At 43.0% G+C, this 16,634-nt stretch overlaps 1 protein-coding gene across 13 annotated transcripts in view; it reads right to left on the bottom strand.

Annotated features, from left to right (window-relative positions):
• The window catches only part of DCDC2C (doublecortin domain containing 2C), a 78,811-nt gene that overhangs the window by 16,818 nt on the left and 45,359 nt on the right, over nt 1–16,634 (bottom strand). For 11 of the 13 annotated variants that reach the window (XR_014781000.1, XR_014781001.1, XR_014781002.1 and 8 more), the window contains one exon: nt 14,972–15,013. The exons of 1 other annotated variant lie outside the window; for it this stretch is intronic. Coding sequence is in view for 5 of the 12 variants with exons in the window: in XM_084792167.1 (XP_084648293.1) it covers nt 14,972–15,013 (42 nt within the window). In the remaining 7 variants the exon portion in view is untranslated. Of the gene's footprint in view, nt 1–3,813; nt 3,976–14,971; nt 15,014–16,634 lie in introns of all 13 variants that reach the window. One more of the 13 variants, XR_014780999.1, reaches the window with a different exon arrangement.

Raw genomic sequence — 16,634 nt, 5'->3', positions numbered from 1 at the left:
GAGAGCTGCTATCATAAGTGAAGATGGATCCAGTCCTAGAGATACATGGCTAGAGTCTGGTCCCCAGTGACAGGCCCAGGAGGATGGTAAGGGTGCCCAAGAGGGTCATAAAAGGCCTTCTGCCAGGAGTACCCATGAACTCCAGGCAAGCAGAAGGTGAGTTCATAGAATCTGGGGGAGCATGGAGAAAGCATGCCTTGACCTGGGCAATCTCCCACACGCCTTGTAGCTTGTCCCCTACAGACCTCACTGAATGTTCACTGGGCATGGGAAAGGCCTCACTATGGTGCAATCTAGAAAAGAAGTATAGGCACTGATGTAGGAATTATCTGTACTAAGAGCAGGACAGCAAAGCCTGCCACCCTCAGGACACTGGTGATGGTTCACTAGGCTTGGAGAAGAAAGCCTTCTCTCCCCTCTGGCACAGGAACAAGAAGTTCTGTGCTCAGACCATGGCATATCCCAAACTGCTATTAAAGGCAGAACAACTGAGAAATTCTACCTTTAGACCCAGGGACCAACCCATACGGACGTGAAGCTGAAACAAAGAAGAACCCATCACCTACCTACACCCAGCAGGCTACTAAACATCAGCGACAGCTAACAGGATTCTACACCAGGGCCGGGGCTAATGCCAGCACACTAGAGCTGAAGATGGGCAAGGAAAACTGATAATAGATCTCCCTAAAAACCAGGCATGCACTCAGCCCAAGGTAATAGCCAAGTAACCATAGCAACAATAGCGCTAAACTAACCTCCTGTCTGGGCTGATTCAAGGCCCTTCTAAGGGCCTAATGGAAGGTGGCTATTGTCCATCTGTATGGCCTGTGTACATCAAGTCCAGCCCTACATCTGCTTTTGCACGTAAAGATTTCTTAGGATACAACAGGTAGCATTCAGGCTCATGTATTCTCTGCATCTGTATCTGCCATGCCTATAATATCTAAAATATTTATTGTCAGGTATTTTACCAAAAAAAAAAAAAAGTTTACCAATATGTACTACATGTAGGTTTAAGATTTTAAGCAAAATTTCACAAACACAAGAAAAACTTCCCACCATGAAGTCCATGGAACCAGACACTGATAAGTCCTGTGTCCTGGAACCATCCAAGAGAGGACTCTAGACAGTGCTCATCATGCATTAGCTACCAACGCAGGAGCGAGCAGAAGGTCTGCGGCCACTCTAGCCTACTGCCTGTTTGCCTACATGTTCTACCAGAATGTGCCACACCATCTCTTCCCACTGCCCGTGGACACTTGTCCCTAACAGCAGAGACGAAGAGTTGAAACAGAGACTACACAGCTCCCAGGATGAAGTGTTTGCTCTCCATCCCTTTACGTGAAATTCCCGATACCCTGCTGTAGTAGAAGTGTAAATACCACGTATTAATGAATGGGAAATATCACCAAAGAGAATGAGCTATTAGGAAATGTCAAATGGAAATGCTAGAAATCATCTGAATGGCAATGAATAATAGGAAGGCTCAATTATAAAGTAAGTCAATAAAAAGATCAGGTACCCAACATTGCTCAATGACAGACAGACAACTAGAAAAGAAAAGAGGGACAGAGCATCCAAGGGCAGTGGAGTGACACCTTGCATGGTAAACGTGTGGAGTTGAAATTCCAGGTAGAAAACAGATACATACGAAGCAGAAAGTCTGAAGAGACTACAGCTAAAGAGTTTTAAGGAATATTAAAATATATCAATCCATGGAGACAGGAAGTTCTAAGGACAACAGGATAAAGAAAAACACAGAGAATGGAAGAGGAGGAAGAAAGCCCAAATAATGAAACACATCATATTTTGAACTGTTGAAAAACTGAATAGAAAGCCAAGTGTGCTGGCACAGCACTCTGTAATCCCAGCACTCTGGGAGGCAGAAGCAGGTGGATTGCTGTGAATTCTAGGCCAGCATGGTCTTCAAAGTGAGTCCAAGATAGCCAAGGCTACACAGAGAAACCTTGTCTCAAAAAAACAAACAAACAAACAAACAAACAAACAAAATTGAATAAAAAACTGTAACAGAAGCCACAGGATCAAGATACAGAATTCCCTATCAGATGAAAATGTCTTTTATACACGAATGCATTAGCAGCAGAATCCCAAGCCTATGAAATGAAAAGGAAAACTGGTAACTCAATAACGATATCTGGAAAGTTCAATATTCCATTTTCAACTATGCTGTGACATCTGGGCATCCCAACAAGGAAAACAGAAAATTTGCATGGAATGAAGACCCCAGCAGAGCATGCCTCCCAGCAGGCAACCATGCACGTGCCCTGGTGCACAAAAACTCCATTCAGCAGAGACCAAGTTGCAAGGGTGGAGGGTGGACATGAGTGGAGTGGGATTGGGGCGCATGGTATGAAACGCACAAAGAAGGTCTCACATAATCTGATTTCAAAACCTCAGGATTTAAAATATCTTATATTGGTGAAAAGCACAACAAGAAAGGCAACTGCAAAGGCCCTTAATGAACAAGGGCCCTATAAGTTGCTGATATTTTGACTACCTTGACTATGTGGGCAATTATGTGACCATATATTCCCCAAAATTCCTAAAACTGGATACCAAGTCAGATGAGCTTTATTGTCCACAAATGATAGATTAACTCTTAAATGTTTATTATTATTGTGTTGGGGTGCTCTATACACGTGTCCATGTGTGATAGGGAGATATGCCTCCATGTGCATTCACATGTGGAGTCTAGAAGTCAATACTTCTATTGTTTTCCATCTTGGTTTTGGAGAGCAGTTCTCTTACTGAACGTGGAGCCTGTCCTTTTGGCAATGCTGACTGACTAGTAAGGCCCCAGGGTCTGCCTTTCTCTGTCTCCTCAGGACTTGGGTTATAGGCACCTATCACCATGCCCAGCTCCTCCATGGGTGCCGGCGAGCTGAACTTGGAGCTTATCTTTTTCCTTTAGATTTATTTTAATTTTCATGTGCCTGTATGTCAGTGCTCCGTGTGAGTGACCGGTACCTGGAGAGATCCCATGAAACTAGAGTTACAATCGCTAGCCACCATGTGGGTGCTGAGAATCAAATCCAAGTCCTCTGAAAGAACAATTCCTCTCTACGGCTGAGCCATCGCTGCAGCCTCTGAACCTTTGTGCTTACGCAACAAGCACTTCACCCACTGCGCCACTTCTTCAGCCCGTGGTAGTCTGGTTTTTAAAATTAGACAAATGCTCAAGGAGAATATAATGGCCCAATATAATCAGTGTGAGGATGGGTCTTCCTAAAGATGGGAGTTACAAAACTAAATCTCAGTTATTCAAAGCAACTGTTGTGGCCCTTGGCAACACCCAAAGTTGGGAGGCACCACAAGAATTCAACCCACTGTACTCAGGCAGAAGGTGGCCACCCACCCCAGCTCTGGGTATATGTACTATCACAGACTAGCTTCTCAAGGTGGCAGGAGACCACTGAGAGGCACCGAGCCACCATGGAAGGAGACTAGATGTGAGAGAGCTGCCCAGAGGCTGGCATCCAAAATCTAAATGTGGAGCCCAGCCAGCCCTTCCCTGTGTGCACATCTACAGATGCCAAATTTCCCAAGTCCCAGTAAAACAGAGACAACCCCCCTGACTCGAAAACATGCAAAGATACACAGCAACTTCTAAAGAGAAAACCCCCAAGATGCTGTACTCTGGGGCTGGACTTTGTTCAGTCCCTGGCTTATCAGGTTGAGTGTGCACAAGGCTGTCCCCACTACAGCCGTAGTTAGGAAACCAGAAAGCTGTGATGTACAAGGGGCTCCCCAGTACTCTTATTCCTCTGAAACAATGACATCTAAAATATTTACCCAGAAAATAAGTGAAACATGGGAAAGATGTGGAAAACGTGCCACAAAGACACATACAGAATTTCTGTTCACCCTGGCCTGGCACGGTGCAACCTGAGTCCCCGCCTACTTCAGATCAAATGGTAGGTTGGCAAGGCGCAACAGTGGATTCTGGAAGCACACCTGCAGCAACAGGGAGGAACTGGAACCACAAAAAGAGAAGCCAGAGCACTCCTCTGGTAAAGACGGGGTAACACTATACTTCAGACTAGGGCCACCCCCAAGAAGGGACAAAGCACCCCAGGAACACAGACACAGCAGACACAACTGGGTACCAAGGTAGCTAGCTCACCAAGAAATGGGCTATGAGAAATGGAGAAACTGTGTTGTGTCTACAGAGGCACCACATAACTACAATAAGGACTTTTATGAAACCCCAGCACACTGAAACATCCATAACCCACAATTTGTTTTTCATTGGCCTGTTCCTGCTGATGCTGCCCAGCTTGGCATGAGGCATCACTGACCACACGTTCTAAGTAACCAGTGGGACTCTCTCCCCATGTCCAAAATTAAATACCAAAAGTTTGTTAGCAATAAACTCAGTCACTTCCTTTAAAATGCCATAAAATGTGTTTGGGAAGGTTCCACGGAATCACTGAGCCAGGAATGCAGGCCCGAGATGGCATGTTTGATCTTGTAATGTTGCTAGGGTCACCACTCTACTGAGCACTAAACCTGAAATAACACTCCAGCCTTGCTGAAGCACACAGGAGAAGGGAATGTCCCTTACAGCCATTGTAAGACAAACTACTCTGCAGCATCAGGGTCAGAGTCATATCTCTGGGAACAGTAAAGAGGATGGAAGTCCTGTGCACCAGAGGCCACTTGGCATCTCGGGGAACAGTGCTCTAAAATGCCAAGAGTCTCACATACAGATGCCGAATCAAAAGTTAACAAGAATCAAGGAACCAGCTGGACCACAAGCCACCCACGACCAATTCTAAGTGGAACCTGCTCTCTGGAGAACTTGATCCTTTTATCGAAGCATAATAGAACAGCTGCCATTTCCAAGGGAGGGTTTAGACTACTGGAGATGATTTCTAAGTTAAAGTCACTAAAGCATTCTGTTGAATAGTAGTGATAGTGGTCACTGAATGCTTTCTAGGTGCCCAGTGGAAGTCAAGAGTTATTCACTCCTTTCATGAAGTCTTATCACCAACATGGTGGAAGTGAGAAAGCCTGGGATAAGGAGCCCACCCAGGACTCTGTCCTCCAGTGCCTCTGCCTTCCAGCTCAGCACTACAAAACCTCCATCAGAACCTGCTCATCCATACACAGAATCCGGACACCTCCTTCTACTGCCATCACCACAGACATCACTTCTTAGAGTGGTCCATGGCTCCCTAGGAGCTCACAGAACAACATAGGAGGTTGGCTAGGTCAAACCCTGCCCATATAGTACAAATGTTTTCTTGAGCTGTCATGGAACACAGAGAGACAAGCATCAGCATCAGAATAGAACAAACCATGGCTCCAAACTGCACTGCTCCCATAGGGCCATTGCTGTGTACAGGCAATTTGGGAATAAAACTACTATTTTCATTAAATATTGACCTCCAATCCATTTCTCTTAGTACTCTGTGTAAGGACCTGAAAAGCCCATGCAAAGCAGTTCTGCCAAACATCCACTGACATCACGTCTAGGAAAAGCACATAGCTAACCACATAGCTCGTGGGATGGTATTCTCACTGAAAAGCACAAGCTGCAAGCTATGCTTCCCCACTGGAGTAGTTGGCAGGCATTTTCTCTAACAAATTGAGGCTGCGCTGTCAATGAAAACAACTGACAGTGTTTGCACGCAATAATAAAATTTGAGTCTTTAAAACAGAAAAGAAGTTTTATAATATTCATGTGTGTTTGACATCTCTCTCAAAGCTAAAAGTCTTTTCTCTGGATATTGGCAGAAATACTAATGTGTGTGACTTTTCAACACTATGTAATTAATGTGTTATCATCTGTATAACTCACTGAACCAGTGTTTTCCAAATGACCAATGTTCTGTGGTACAAGTCTTACATAAGTAATAAACCATTCAAAGCATAACATTTAATAATGGGAAAACAGAAATAAAAATAATAGAAAACATGATAAAAGAAAAGTTCAAGGTGTGAAAAAAAAGTTCAAGGTGTGGCTTCGGGTTCACACCACAGCTATCCTTTAAAAGAGCACTGTGCGTCAAGCTTGGGCGGGGATACCCAAGAACACCCTCAGTACCTAAAGAGCTATTTAAGCATTTCTCCTTCTCCCAAGGACATAACTATGTGAAGCTGGATGCTCTTAGGCCATTTTAGTTGACTGATGCAGATGGACACAAGAAACTGCTGCCTTCTGTGAACCAGAGACATTTGCCAAAAATGGAAGACAGTACCTATGCTCTTACTGCCTTTCTTTTGGGGAAACTGAACTGATTTTCATTAAAACTATGATAATTGTAGTATTAAATTTGATTATAGTTAATCTGAAATGGATCAATAGCTATATTATGTTAAAGTCCTTAGGTTCTGGATTGTGTGGTGTGGTGTGGTGTGATGTGTTGAGGTGTGTTATTTGATGGGGTTTAATTGGTCTTTGTCTTTTGTGTTTGTGTGTTTGTTTGTTATTGGTTTAGGTTTGGGTTTAGGTTTGTTGTTGGGGGGTTGGTTTTGGGGTTTTTGCTGCTGAGGTTTGAACCCAGGGCCTCTCACAGGCCAGGCAAGTATTTCACCACTAAGTTACATAACAATATGTTCTTAAAATGTTTATTTTAAGGTAAGATTTTCAATTTCCTGATCCTTTTGCCTCACCCTTCTGAATAGTTGAATTTCTCAGTTTTAATTCCTAGCATGGTAGCTACTGAAAGATGCAACCCACAAAAGCTATGTGAATCCTCAGCAGTATTATAAGGACAAGGGGTCCTGAGGGTCAGGTCTGAGGGGAGCTACCTGAAAGTGTTTAGCATGGAGGCTTGGACAGTAACTTAGTAAATTACTTGCTGCATAAGTAAAAGGACCTGAGTACCACACCCTCAACCACAGAAAAGCCAGGTATAATACACACTGGTGACCCCAATGCTGGAAAAGCCAGGCATGGTGCACACCTGTGATTCTAAAACTGGGACAGCCAAGCACGGTGCACACCTATAATTCCAGTACTGGAACATCCAGGCATGGTTCACACCTGTAATCTCAATGCTGGAAAAGGCAGGCATGTGCACACCTATGAACACAATGCTGAAAAGGCGAATTCCCAGGGCTCAGTGGTGATCCAATCTAAACTACTTGCCAGGTTCTCAGCCAATGAAAGTCACCGTTTCAGAACGCCCTTCTCTTTCTCTAAACCCCTCTCATACAGGCTGACCAGCCTCCATACAGCATGCCCCCACCTGCATCATGTCCTTTGACTCTCAGAAGCTCAATGACAGGGAAGCCAAGTCCACAGCTGACTACTTCCTAATGTATCTGAACCTGGCATAGGATCTGGTTCCCCTAAGTGAACCCGTAAAGTACACAAGATAGTTGGAATTGTCTTAAAATATTTCAATTGTACAAGAATTTTACTAAGGGCATTTGCATTGCAGTGTTTAAATTAGCCAATTTAAATAGGTATTTCCATGGGAATTCTGGCTTAAGAGAATTTCTTGGTTGGTTGTTGGTTGGTTGGTTGGTTTGGTTGATCAGTTTCTTGGTCAAGTGTTATGATTTGGTTTTAATTATAAGAGGAAATTTAATAGATGTCCTTAAATAAAAAGGATCACTTAGTACCACAGTGGCTGTAGGCCTGAGAGCTAGAGAAACTTGCAGCTGTTCAGTCAAAGAAGCTGGAAACTCAGAACAAGAAGAACCAATGGTGAAGGCTCAGCCCATGAAGGCCCTGGAGTGTGGATGGTTCAAACTAGTGTTGAAAGGCTGACAGATCTCAAGTCTCAAGTCCAGAGGTGATGGGGGCAGCATTAAAACTATTCACCTAAGTTTAGGCTCAGTTTAGATGGCTGTCTGAAAGCTTCCCCCTTCTTTTTCTCTTTATTTCTATTCTCAACCCCACCCCCGGACCCCTAGCTATAAAGACATGGTCTCTTGTAACCCAGGCTGTACTTAAAGTCTATATATAGCTGAGGATGACCTTGATCTGACTGAGCAGTTTTCAACTCCTGGGGTGTTCTCCTGGCATGCTGATGTTCAGTTAGGAGCTTTTATGCATGGAGTAGGTGACACACACATATATAGGAGTGACAGGTATGTTGAGAAAAAGTCACTCAGGCTCTACATGTTCATGGAAATAGAGTAATTCAGTAGCATTTTACCTGGCCCCAAATCCACCTGCAACCAGGGGGAGGGCACCTGTATGTTTTCTGTGCCTAAAGTATTTACCAATCTATGGAGTATACTGTTGAATAAAGCAAAATGCAAAATTATTTCTTCTACTTTTGGTTGTGAGCCCAGCCTTTAACAACTGAGCCATTTCTCCAGCCTCAAAATCTGTTGATGTTTCAATTTTTTTTAATTTGTTCTATTCTGAAGCAGAAAATGTGAACTGTATCTATAAGTGCATATAATCCATGCTCCGCCATGGATTACTCTCCTCAAATACCATACACACAGCCTTGCAAATGAACAAACAGGACAGAAATGCCTGGGTTGCATAGACATCACACAGAACCCCAGGCAATCAGAACAGCACACTGAGCAGAGCTAATCAGGCCTCCTGCTGCCTCTCACCTCTGCCTCCTCTTGGGAAAAAGCTTCCAGTTTCAAGGAAAAAAAATATGGAATGGAGAGAGGGAGGCTCCCACATAGCACAACCTGTCAATCAAAGTGCCCTTGACCTTCCAGCATCTTTCCTCATCTCTTTCCTCTAAACTACTTGTGGGAAAAGGTACTTGTCTTCAATATTAGCTGTCAATTTAAAATAACTACATTATAAATATTCCTAAAAGTAGCTTATCATGGGATAGTACAGAAAGCCAATCAAGACTGCTCATTAAGTGAATGAGTGAATGTGGGAGTGTTGCCTTTTGTGTCCAAAAATTATATTTATTACCATACCTAAGTCATAAAAACCCATTGTAAGTGGACCAGGTACATTCTTATAATTTAAATGGATTCATACATTTTAATTAGAGAAAGTGTCTCTCTAAGTCACGTAGAAAGCAAAGTAAATACAAGTTACCCTTTCCTGCTGTAGCAGCAACAGCTGTACATTTTAATAAGAACTGGTCACTCTGAGGCAGAAATGTGATACAATGACCATCCATACAGATAGGAACAGAGTGTGGTGCCAGAAATCAATGGATACAGAGAGGACCACTTCTGTCTCCTATCTCCCACTACTGCTACTCAGGCATACCAAGCCAGTTATGAAATCCTACAAGATACTTTAGCCTGCTCACATTCTCTAAGAGGTACCAAGGCTACATTGTGAAAGTTTGCTCACCATAAAACCCCAACCCTGTTCTGTCCATGTCCCAGTGGATATCCTGAAATAAATCAGAATTCTATTCATGAACTTAAAATCAACTCTCTGCAACAGATGGTTCTGGTGATGAGAAAATGCAAAGGCAGTTGATGAGTAGGTGGCTGCTTGGTCACTGGGCACATTATATCCTTTACTTTTCCACTATCAGGGTCAGCAAACACATGGAGAACATATGTAAGAGCCAGAGAGAGCCAAGAGCAGCCTACCCTGAAAGCACTGTCTCCACCAGCCCTCAGCCAAGAGGTAATGGCTTGGAGAGGAATATGGTTCTAAAAACAGAAGAGGGTGAACCCTTGGCCAGGGCTGGTGATGCAGTCACTGGTCCAAATGTAGAATAGAAATCTACAGAGATGTAAGATGCACTAACGCCCTCAGGATCCAATGGTGCTGGGAGGGCAATCTGGTTCCACTGAGGATTAGAAGACAAGATGGGAATTTAAGTCCTCTACTAGAAACAAGACACAAAACACAGAGCTTCAAAGTGACAACTGAGGTGGTGAGAAGTGAGGTACAGTTAGGGGTCTTGCACTAGCTACTTTTCTGCACCAGACCAGAGAGGCTGCATTCATCTCCTCTTGCACCTCCTTCATTGTGATTTCTAAGACTCCCACGCCTACAAGACTGGTTCCATAGAGCTTCCCATGGGACAAGACAGCCTGTTCTAAGACAGCATCCCCATCCCTCAGGTTTGCTATTGAGCACTACCCAGGCCACAATACATAACCAAGGTGGGGCAAAGCAGTCTCTTCAGATGAAAACGAAAATCCTTCCCTTTGACTTACATCCAAGTGGATCTTCTCAGTACAGAGGAATCTACATTTCCCTTTTCTAGAACATGTGTTTCTCTAAAAGTTTCACCATTTGATATTTAATTCATCTTCATCCTGCTTAGCATTGTTGATGACCTACACTTGGCTTCCCAGGCAGTATCAATGAATATTGACCCTGACTCTTACGGAAGTGATAAAATAGCTAGCTGCGGTGACAGAGGGGCATCAAGATAATGAAGAAGGAAAAACAGAAAGGACGATGTGTAGGTAATGAATATTAAAAATCAATTAAAGAGTCAACACCTTGGCCCTTTTATCACAAAAAAAACCCTGATTCAGAAACAATGCTGGATCAAAAACGGACACTGGTGTTATTGGCATTGCTGACAGTGTCGGTTAAATCAGAGTCTTCTGCTGACTGACTGAGTGTACAGGAGTAGATCACTGTGGGAGATTTGTACACACACTTTATTTACTCCGATAAGATGATTAGGTAATATTTGCAACAATAGCTGCAGCAGGAGGAACTTGTCAAATGTTCTTAGCTCACCATTAATTAAAATACATTAAACCATTTAAGTATGATTCATGTTGATGGATATAAGCCATGAATGCTGCATCCAAATCACTCACCATCTCCGATGTATTCTGTCTGTCTGTCTGTCTGTGCAAGGTACCAAGAAGAGGGAGTCAGATCCCCTGGCACTGGAGTTACAGGCTGTTGTCACCATGTAACACAGGTGCTAGAAACTGAACTCAGGTCTCTACAAGAGCAGCAAGCTCTAAATTGCTGATGCATCCCCTCCCGCCTCATCACCACAGATTATACTTTTATTTTATTTTATTTTATGTCATTTTGACAAAGACTTTGCGTCAAATTGTGGCTCTGAAGATTCCTAGGTGCCAACAACCTAAAACAGATGAGAATCTAAAAAAGACGAAAGCCCTCTGATTCTGGGTCTAGGATTTACCTAGATTCTCCTATTTCATTATTAAAGTGTTGGACAAAGTTGTTGAAACTCCCAGCACTTGGGGAAGCAGAGGTAGGAAGATCTCTGTGAGTTTGAGGACAGCCTGGTCTACAAAGCGAGTCTAGGACAGCCAAGTCTACACAGAGAAATCCTGTCTGAAAAAAAAACAAAAACAAAAACAAAAACAAAGCAAAACAAAACAAAGCTGTTGAAACTCATGCACAAGACAGTATAGTAATGGAAAGAGACCAAGAACACTAAGATTAAAACCATAGGAATCAAGGTTTGGAGTGAAGAGACCACGCAGTTTCTGAGAGGTGGTGCTTAAAACAAAGACAGCAAATAAGAAAATGCTTAAAGATTAATCTAGAGAAGCAAATTTAAGTCAGGTGAAAATTGACAAGGCATTTCTTCAAGAGAAGTGAAGGAGCCAACACACCCTCCAAAGAAGTCAGGAAAACTGGATATACAAAGGACAGGTGGGGTTCCATGAGAAATCACACACAGCTGCTCAGCACAGCCAGCAGTCCCTCAGTGACACACCTGTCCTGCTGCTCACCTGGCATTGGTTCTGTACTTTAAGAGCCCAGCAGAACTTTCTTGGGCTGGAAGATCAGTTTATGAACTTGCCAAACCGCACAGTAACCGCTTATTGCCAAGAAGACACAACTCATGCCTCTACAGCCCTACAGAAAGCTTTTTCAAGTCCTGATGGGTAACCCGCCACTGAACACACCACTGCCAAAGCAGACCAGAGAAGATTACGGTACATTCTAAACATTTATATTTTTTTTTAACATCAAGCTTTCAAACATGAGCGGCAATTGCATGCACATGTTTTAAGTTTACAGGTATACCAAAGGACACATTTGATAGAAGCCAGGTGATTTTTCACACTTGTTTCTGGATACACCAAAATACAGATGCTTAAAGGTAGAGGAAACTCTGCTATTTTTCCAGAAAACTGAAAATACCCTGCACATGATGTTCAGTCAGCTTTGGCATTAGCCTAAGCATATGCATTTGAAGAGGCTAACATTGTCATCAGACTTATCAAATGTATCTCTTATGGGAGTTAATGTGGGTGCTAATAATCTTGTGCTATGTACTCTTTCAGCTAGCAGAACTTATTTTAATCATAGTTATCCATAGCTGATTTTAAAGACTCTTAAAAATATACACAATTATCGGTCCATCCCTTTTGTTCTTTGTACCTGAACCTGTCACTATGGCAACCATGGACGCTCAAGCATCAGAAAGGATCCTGTAGTCATATCGTATGATAATGACAAAAGCATTTTTGCACAGGGCCTCCAGTGTCTGGTGGTATGGTCTAGAAAGTTCTTATCTGACAAATACAGGAGAAGATGGAATTAGAATGATCTTGTATCTAGACTCATGATATTGAATATCTTCTCATGTTCTCAAATCTGTTTCCTTTTTCACTTTATATGCCTCTCTATGGACTTTAATTTTCAGGTAAGAAATCCAAATGATTACTTATTCAGTACAAAAACTAAAGTAGCCCCCTTTTAATCTTCATCTAAAACATCAATACAGATGACACTGTGGAAAAGCACTTATAAGGTGCCCTGGGAGAGCGCCACAGGCACAGGACCCACTGCGAGTCTTGTCACAGCTGCTGACATGAACTGAGCCTTACTAGCAAGCCTAAACCCACTTTAAACCAGCAAGAAAATTGCAAAGTATTCTGGGAATCAAATTTTAAACAGTGAAAAGGATCACAGAATTAGGGAGCAATGTCTTCGTTAGTTTCATAATTTTTTGTGGGGCAAATGTTTTGGTTGGAGTTTTTTGTTGTTGTTTCCTGTTAAGGCAGCATCTTCACTATGCAACCCATTCTGGCATGGAGCCTCATGCCTCCGCCTCCCATGTGCTAGGATTAGAGGCATGTACCTCCAAGTCCAGCCCACATTTGGAATTTATAAAAAAAACACTACATTAAGGGGGCAGGGCAGGGGGGGAGCAGGAGCAGTGGCACACACCTGTAATCCCAGCCCATGGGAAGGCAGAGGCAGGCGGATCTCTGTGAGTTCAAAGCCAGCCTGGTCTACAAAGACAGTCCAAGACAACTAAGGCTACACAGAGAAACCCTGTCTTGAAAAACAGAAAGAAAGAAAGAAAGAAAGAAAGAAAGAAAGAAAGAAAGAAAGAAAGAAAAGAAGGAAGGAAAGAGAAAATGAAAGCAAACAGAGGCCAACCAGGTGGAAGACAAATGGGTTTTGGGTGGAGGAATCTGGTGCTGGACACTTTACACCTCGATTTCCTTGTCTGTTTTTCCTTCTGGCCATCCTGTAGCATGCATCAATTATTCACTATTTGCCACCATTAGGAAGTACAGACTGGCTTCATTATTTGGGAGTTAGACCGCTTTAACAGATAGAGGAACTAAAGCTCAAAATGGTAAAACAAACAACAAACAAAACCTACCCACACTCAACGCTGCTCCGAATCTAAAATCTGTTGGGATATTTCATTTTGTTTTTGAGACAGGGTCTCACTATGTACTTCTGGTTGCCCTGGAACACACTGTGCAGACCAAGGGGTCCTTGAACTCAAGATATCTGCTTACATCTGCCTCCTGGGTGTTAAATCTTTTCATTATTTTTTTTTTTGCATTTTTTTCTGATTGAAAAAGCAAACAACACATATGCCAGACAAGTGACGAATTTTCCAAAGGCTTGCTTGACACTTAAACCAGATGTCATTTACACTGACAGCGAAGTGCTGTGTACACAGCTGTCTTTCCAGCCCTGTTGGAAAGGCTGACCACTGTTTCCCAGGCAGGATGAAGAGATAGCAGGGCGGATGCCCTGATTTTAACTCAGGACTTAATGACCACCAGCCTGATGTCAAGCAGAGGCACACAAGCATCCACTGTGCAGATTAACCCTGGCCTGAGTGCAATCACACAGTGGCCATCTTAAAGGGAGAGTTCATACTGCACAGGACTTTCAAGTCCGTGGCTAACTCTCCAGCCCACAAACATGGAAAATGAGGATTACAGTGCAGAGTTGCAGAGGGCATCTCACTTCACAGTGACACCTAGAGAAGAGGCTAGCACAGAACACCAGCACAGCTACACAGCATGGCTATCTGCATGTTATAGTCTATGGAGCCTGAGGCTCACAGAGCCACCCACCCTAGAAATCTGGAGATTCATCTAGAAATCTATTAATACAAAAAAAAAAAAAAGAGCACTGAGCAGGTATTTACGAACACTCTGGATTTTCTTATGACTAAGAAATTAAACTTTAACAAAGGAGGAAGTGAAGCCTGGCACTTTAAGGCGTGTTCCCAAAGCCACCACTGGTAACTGAGGACCCACATATGGCTCTAGGCTGAGCCCCTGTAAGACTCTTGACAACTTTGATGACATAACTGACCTTCACATTTCCATGCATGTCCCATGTTCTCTATGAAGCAATGAGCAGCCCAAGCGAACCGAAGAGTAGGTGGAAAAAGTTATACATACTTAACCAAAAATCATTATTAACACTCACAGAACAGCCATAATTTAACCCTACTTAACCCAGAGCCATTGCTGAGCTGAGTGAGTGGGGACACTCTCCATCTGAGGCTTCCACATGCACCCAGGGACAGTGACCTGCCCCTCATAGAGCACAACTGCAGTGAAAAGATGAAATGTGCCACTGCCTAGGAAACCCGAGCGTGCCTCCCCAGGGGGAGCGCACTGGAAGGGCTTCCTGAGGCTCTGTCCTCACAGTGGAGCATCCACCCGTCTGAAATGCTTGGAGGTAATGCTCTTTACCTCTGAACCCTCAGAACTGGGCCAGGATTTCTGACAGGTAAGGGACTTGCACACCTGATAGCTGCGAGAGTCCGTGGAGCTTCCCGGCTTCTGCACGGGAAACACAAAACTACAGTCTGTTGATACAAACCTTTCTGTCAATATCTTCATAAAGCCTTTCCATTTCCTTTTCCTATTATTAAAAAAAAATACAGTCATAAAGTATCTCCGAGAAAGGTGTCATTTAAAAAAAAAAAAATCCGTAGCTTTCCGGTTCTAATCTCACCTCCTGAGTTAGCTCAAGTTCTTCCTCATCAAAAATAACATGGGCTTTCACACAGTCTCGAACCCCCTCCAGGCTGCTGGCCCCCTTGCTCTGGTGCTCCTGATTCCTCCTCCCTTTTCCCTCAGCATGCCCTTTTCCCTTTCTAAATGCTCTTTATGTGCAGCTTGTTACATGTTTACTGGGTTTCAGTATGAAATGTTCCCCACAGGCTCATGTTTAGAAGACTTGGTCCCCAGCTGGCGGGGCTGTCTGGAGAGTCTATGGAGGAAGTAGAGCACTTGGGACCCCTCCTTCCAGCCTCATCTCTGCTTCCTGATATCCAATGTGCTCCCACCACCACAAACTATATTATGCTTGGCTGCCATGACGGGCCAAGTCTCTGAAACCAGAGGCCACCAAAGCCTTTCTTCCTTGGGATGTTCTACCAGTATGTGCTCACAGCCACTCATTTTCGTTTGGTTTTGCTTAATTAACCACTGAGAACTCCCACCCTTGCATACGTCCAGATCAACCTACAGTGTTCATGGTCAACTGGTCTTCTACTCATTCAATGGGAGAATCACAAATCAGCCAACTCCCATGGGGGAATGCCATATTTGTCTCTACCACTTGTTATTAATCAATATACTTGTAGGCAGTTCGTAGTTATCATTTTGCTATCTAGGAAAGATTGTGCAGATTTAACTCTAATAAAAAGCTAAATTCCCTTTCTGAAAGGCTGTACCAAGGCACTAAGAGATAGCTCAGGGTTTAAGAGTGCTTGCTGCTCTTATAGAGGACCAGAATTTGGTTCCTAGCACCCATGTTGGGATACTCACAATTGTCTGTAACTCCAGCTCCAGAAGATCTGATGCCCTTCTTCCCTTCACAAGTACTGTACTCATGTGTACAAACCCATACACAGATATGTACATATACATACTTTAACTTTTAAAATATAATCATTAAAGGGCTATACCAATTCATAAGCCAACCTAAGAAGCACTACACCTTTACTGTATCTATCATTACACAAATGTTGTCAACTATGTGCAAGAACACTTATAATAACTCATCAGTCTAAATTTATTAAATACTGAACATCATCAACCTGAGTTAAGTAGCAAACACCCCACTGTTTATTCACTCCTCCTTAGTTAGGACTGAGACAGGTAGATTAGAAGTTGGAGATTTGTCATTTTGGTGACTTTTCTACCTGTTCCTTCTGCCTTTTTTCATTGGGCTGTTGACTTCATTCAAGACTTTAGGAACTATTTTCAATTCAGAAAATTTGATTTGCATTTCAAGTATTTTATTCTTTGTTTTGGCTGAATTTTTGCTTCATTAGTTATTTTATAGCAATCCTGAAGTACAAATTTACTGATTTCATTTCTCTTCTTTTAATTGAATTTATTTATTTATTCACTTTACATCCCAACTGTGGTCCCCTCTCTCCTCTCCTCCAACTGTTACCCTCCTACCCTCATTTCCTATCACCCCTCCCATTCTCCTCAGAAAAGGGGAGCTCCCTTAGACCAAACCAATACAG

Source organism: Acomys minous (genome assembly GCF_964271855.1).
Source record: "Acomys minous genome assembly, chromosome: 8".
In the NCBI taxonomy this organism is placed as follows: Eukaryota; Metazoa; Chordata; class Mammalia; order Rodentia; family Muridae; genus Acomys; species Acomys minous.
Note: the sequence above shows the minus strand (reverse complement) of the source record. Positions and strands in the feature narration are given on the sequence as shown.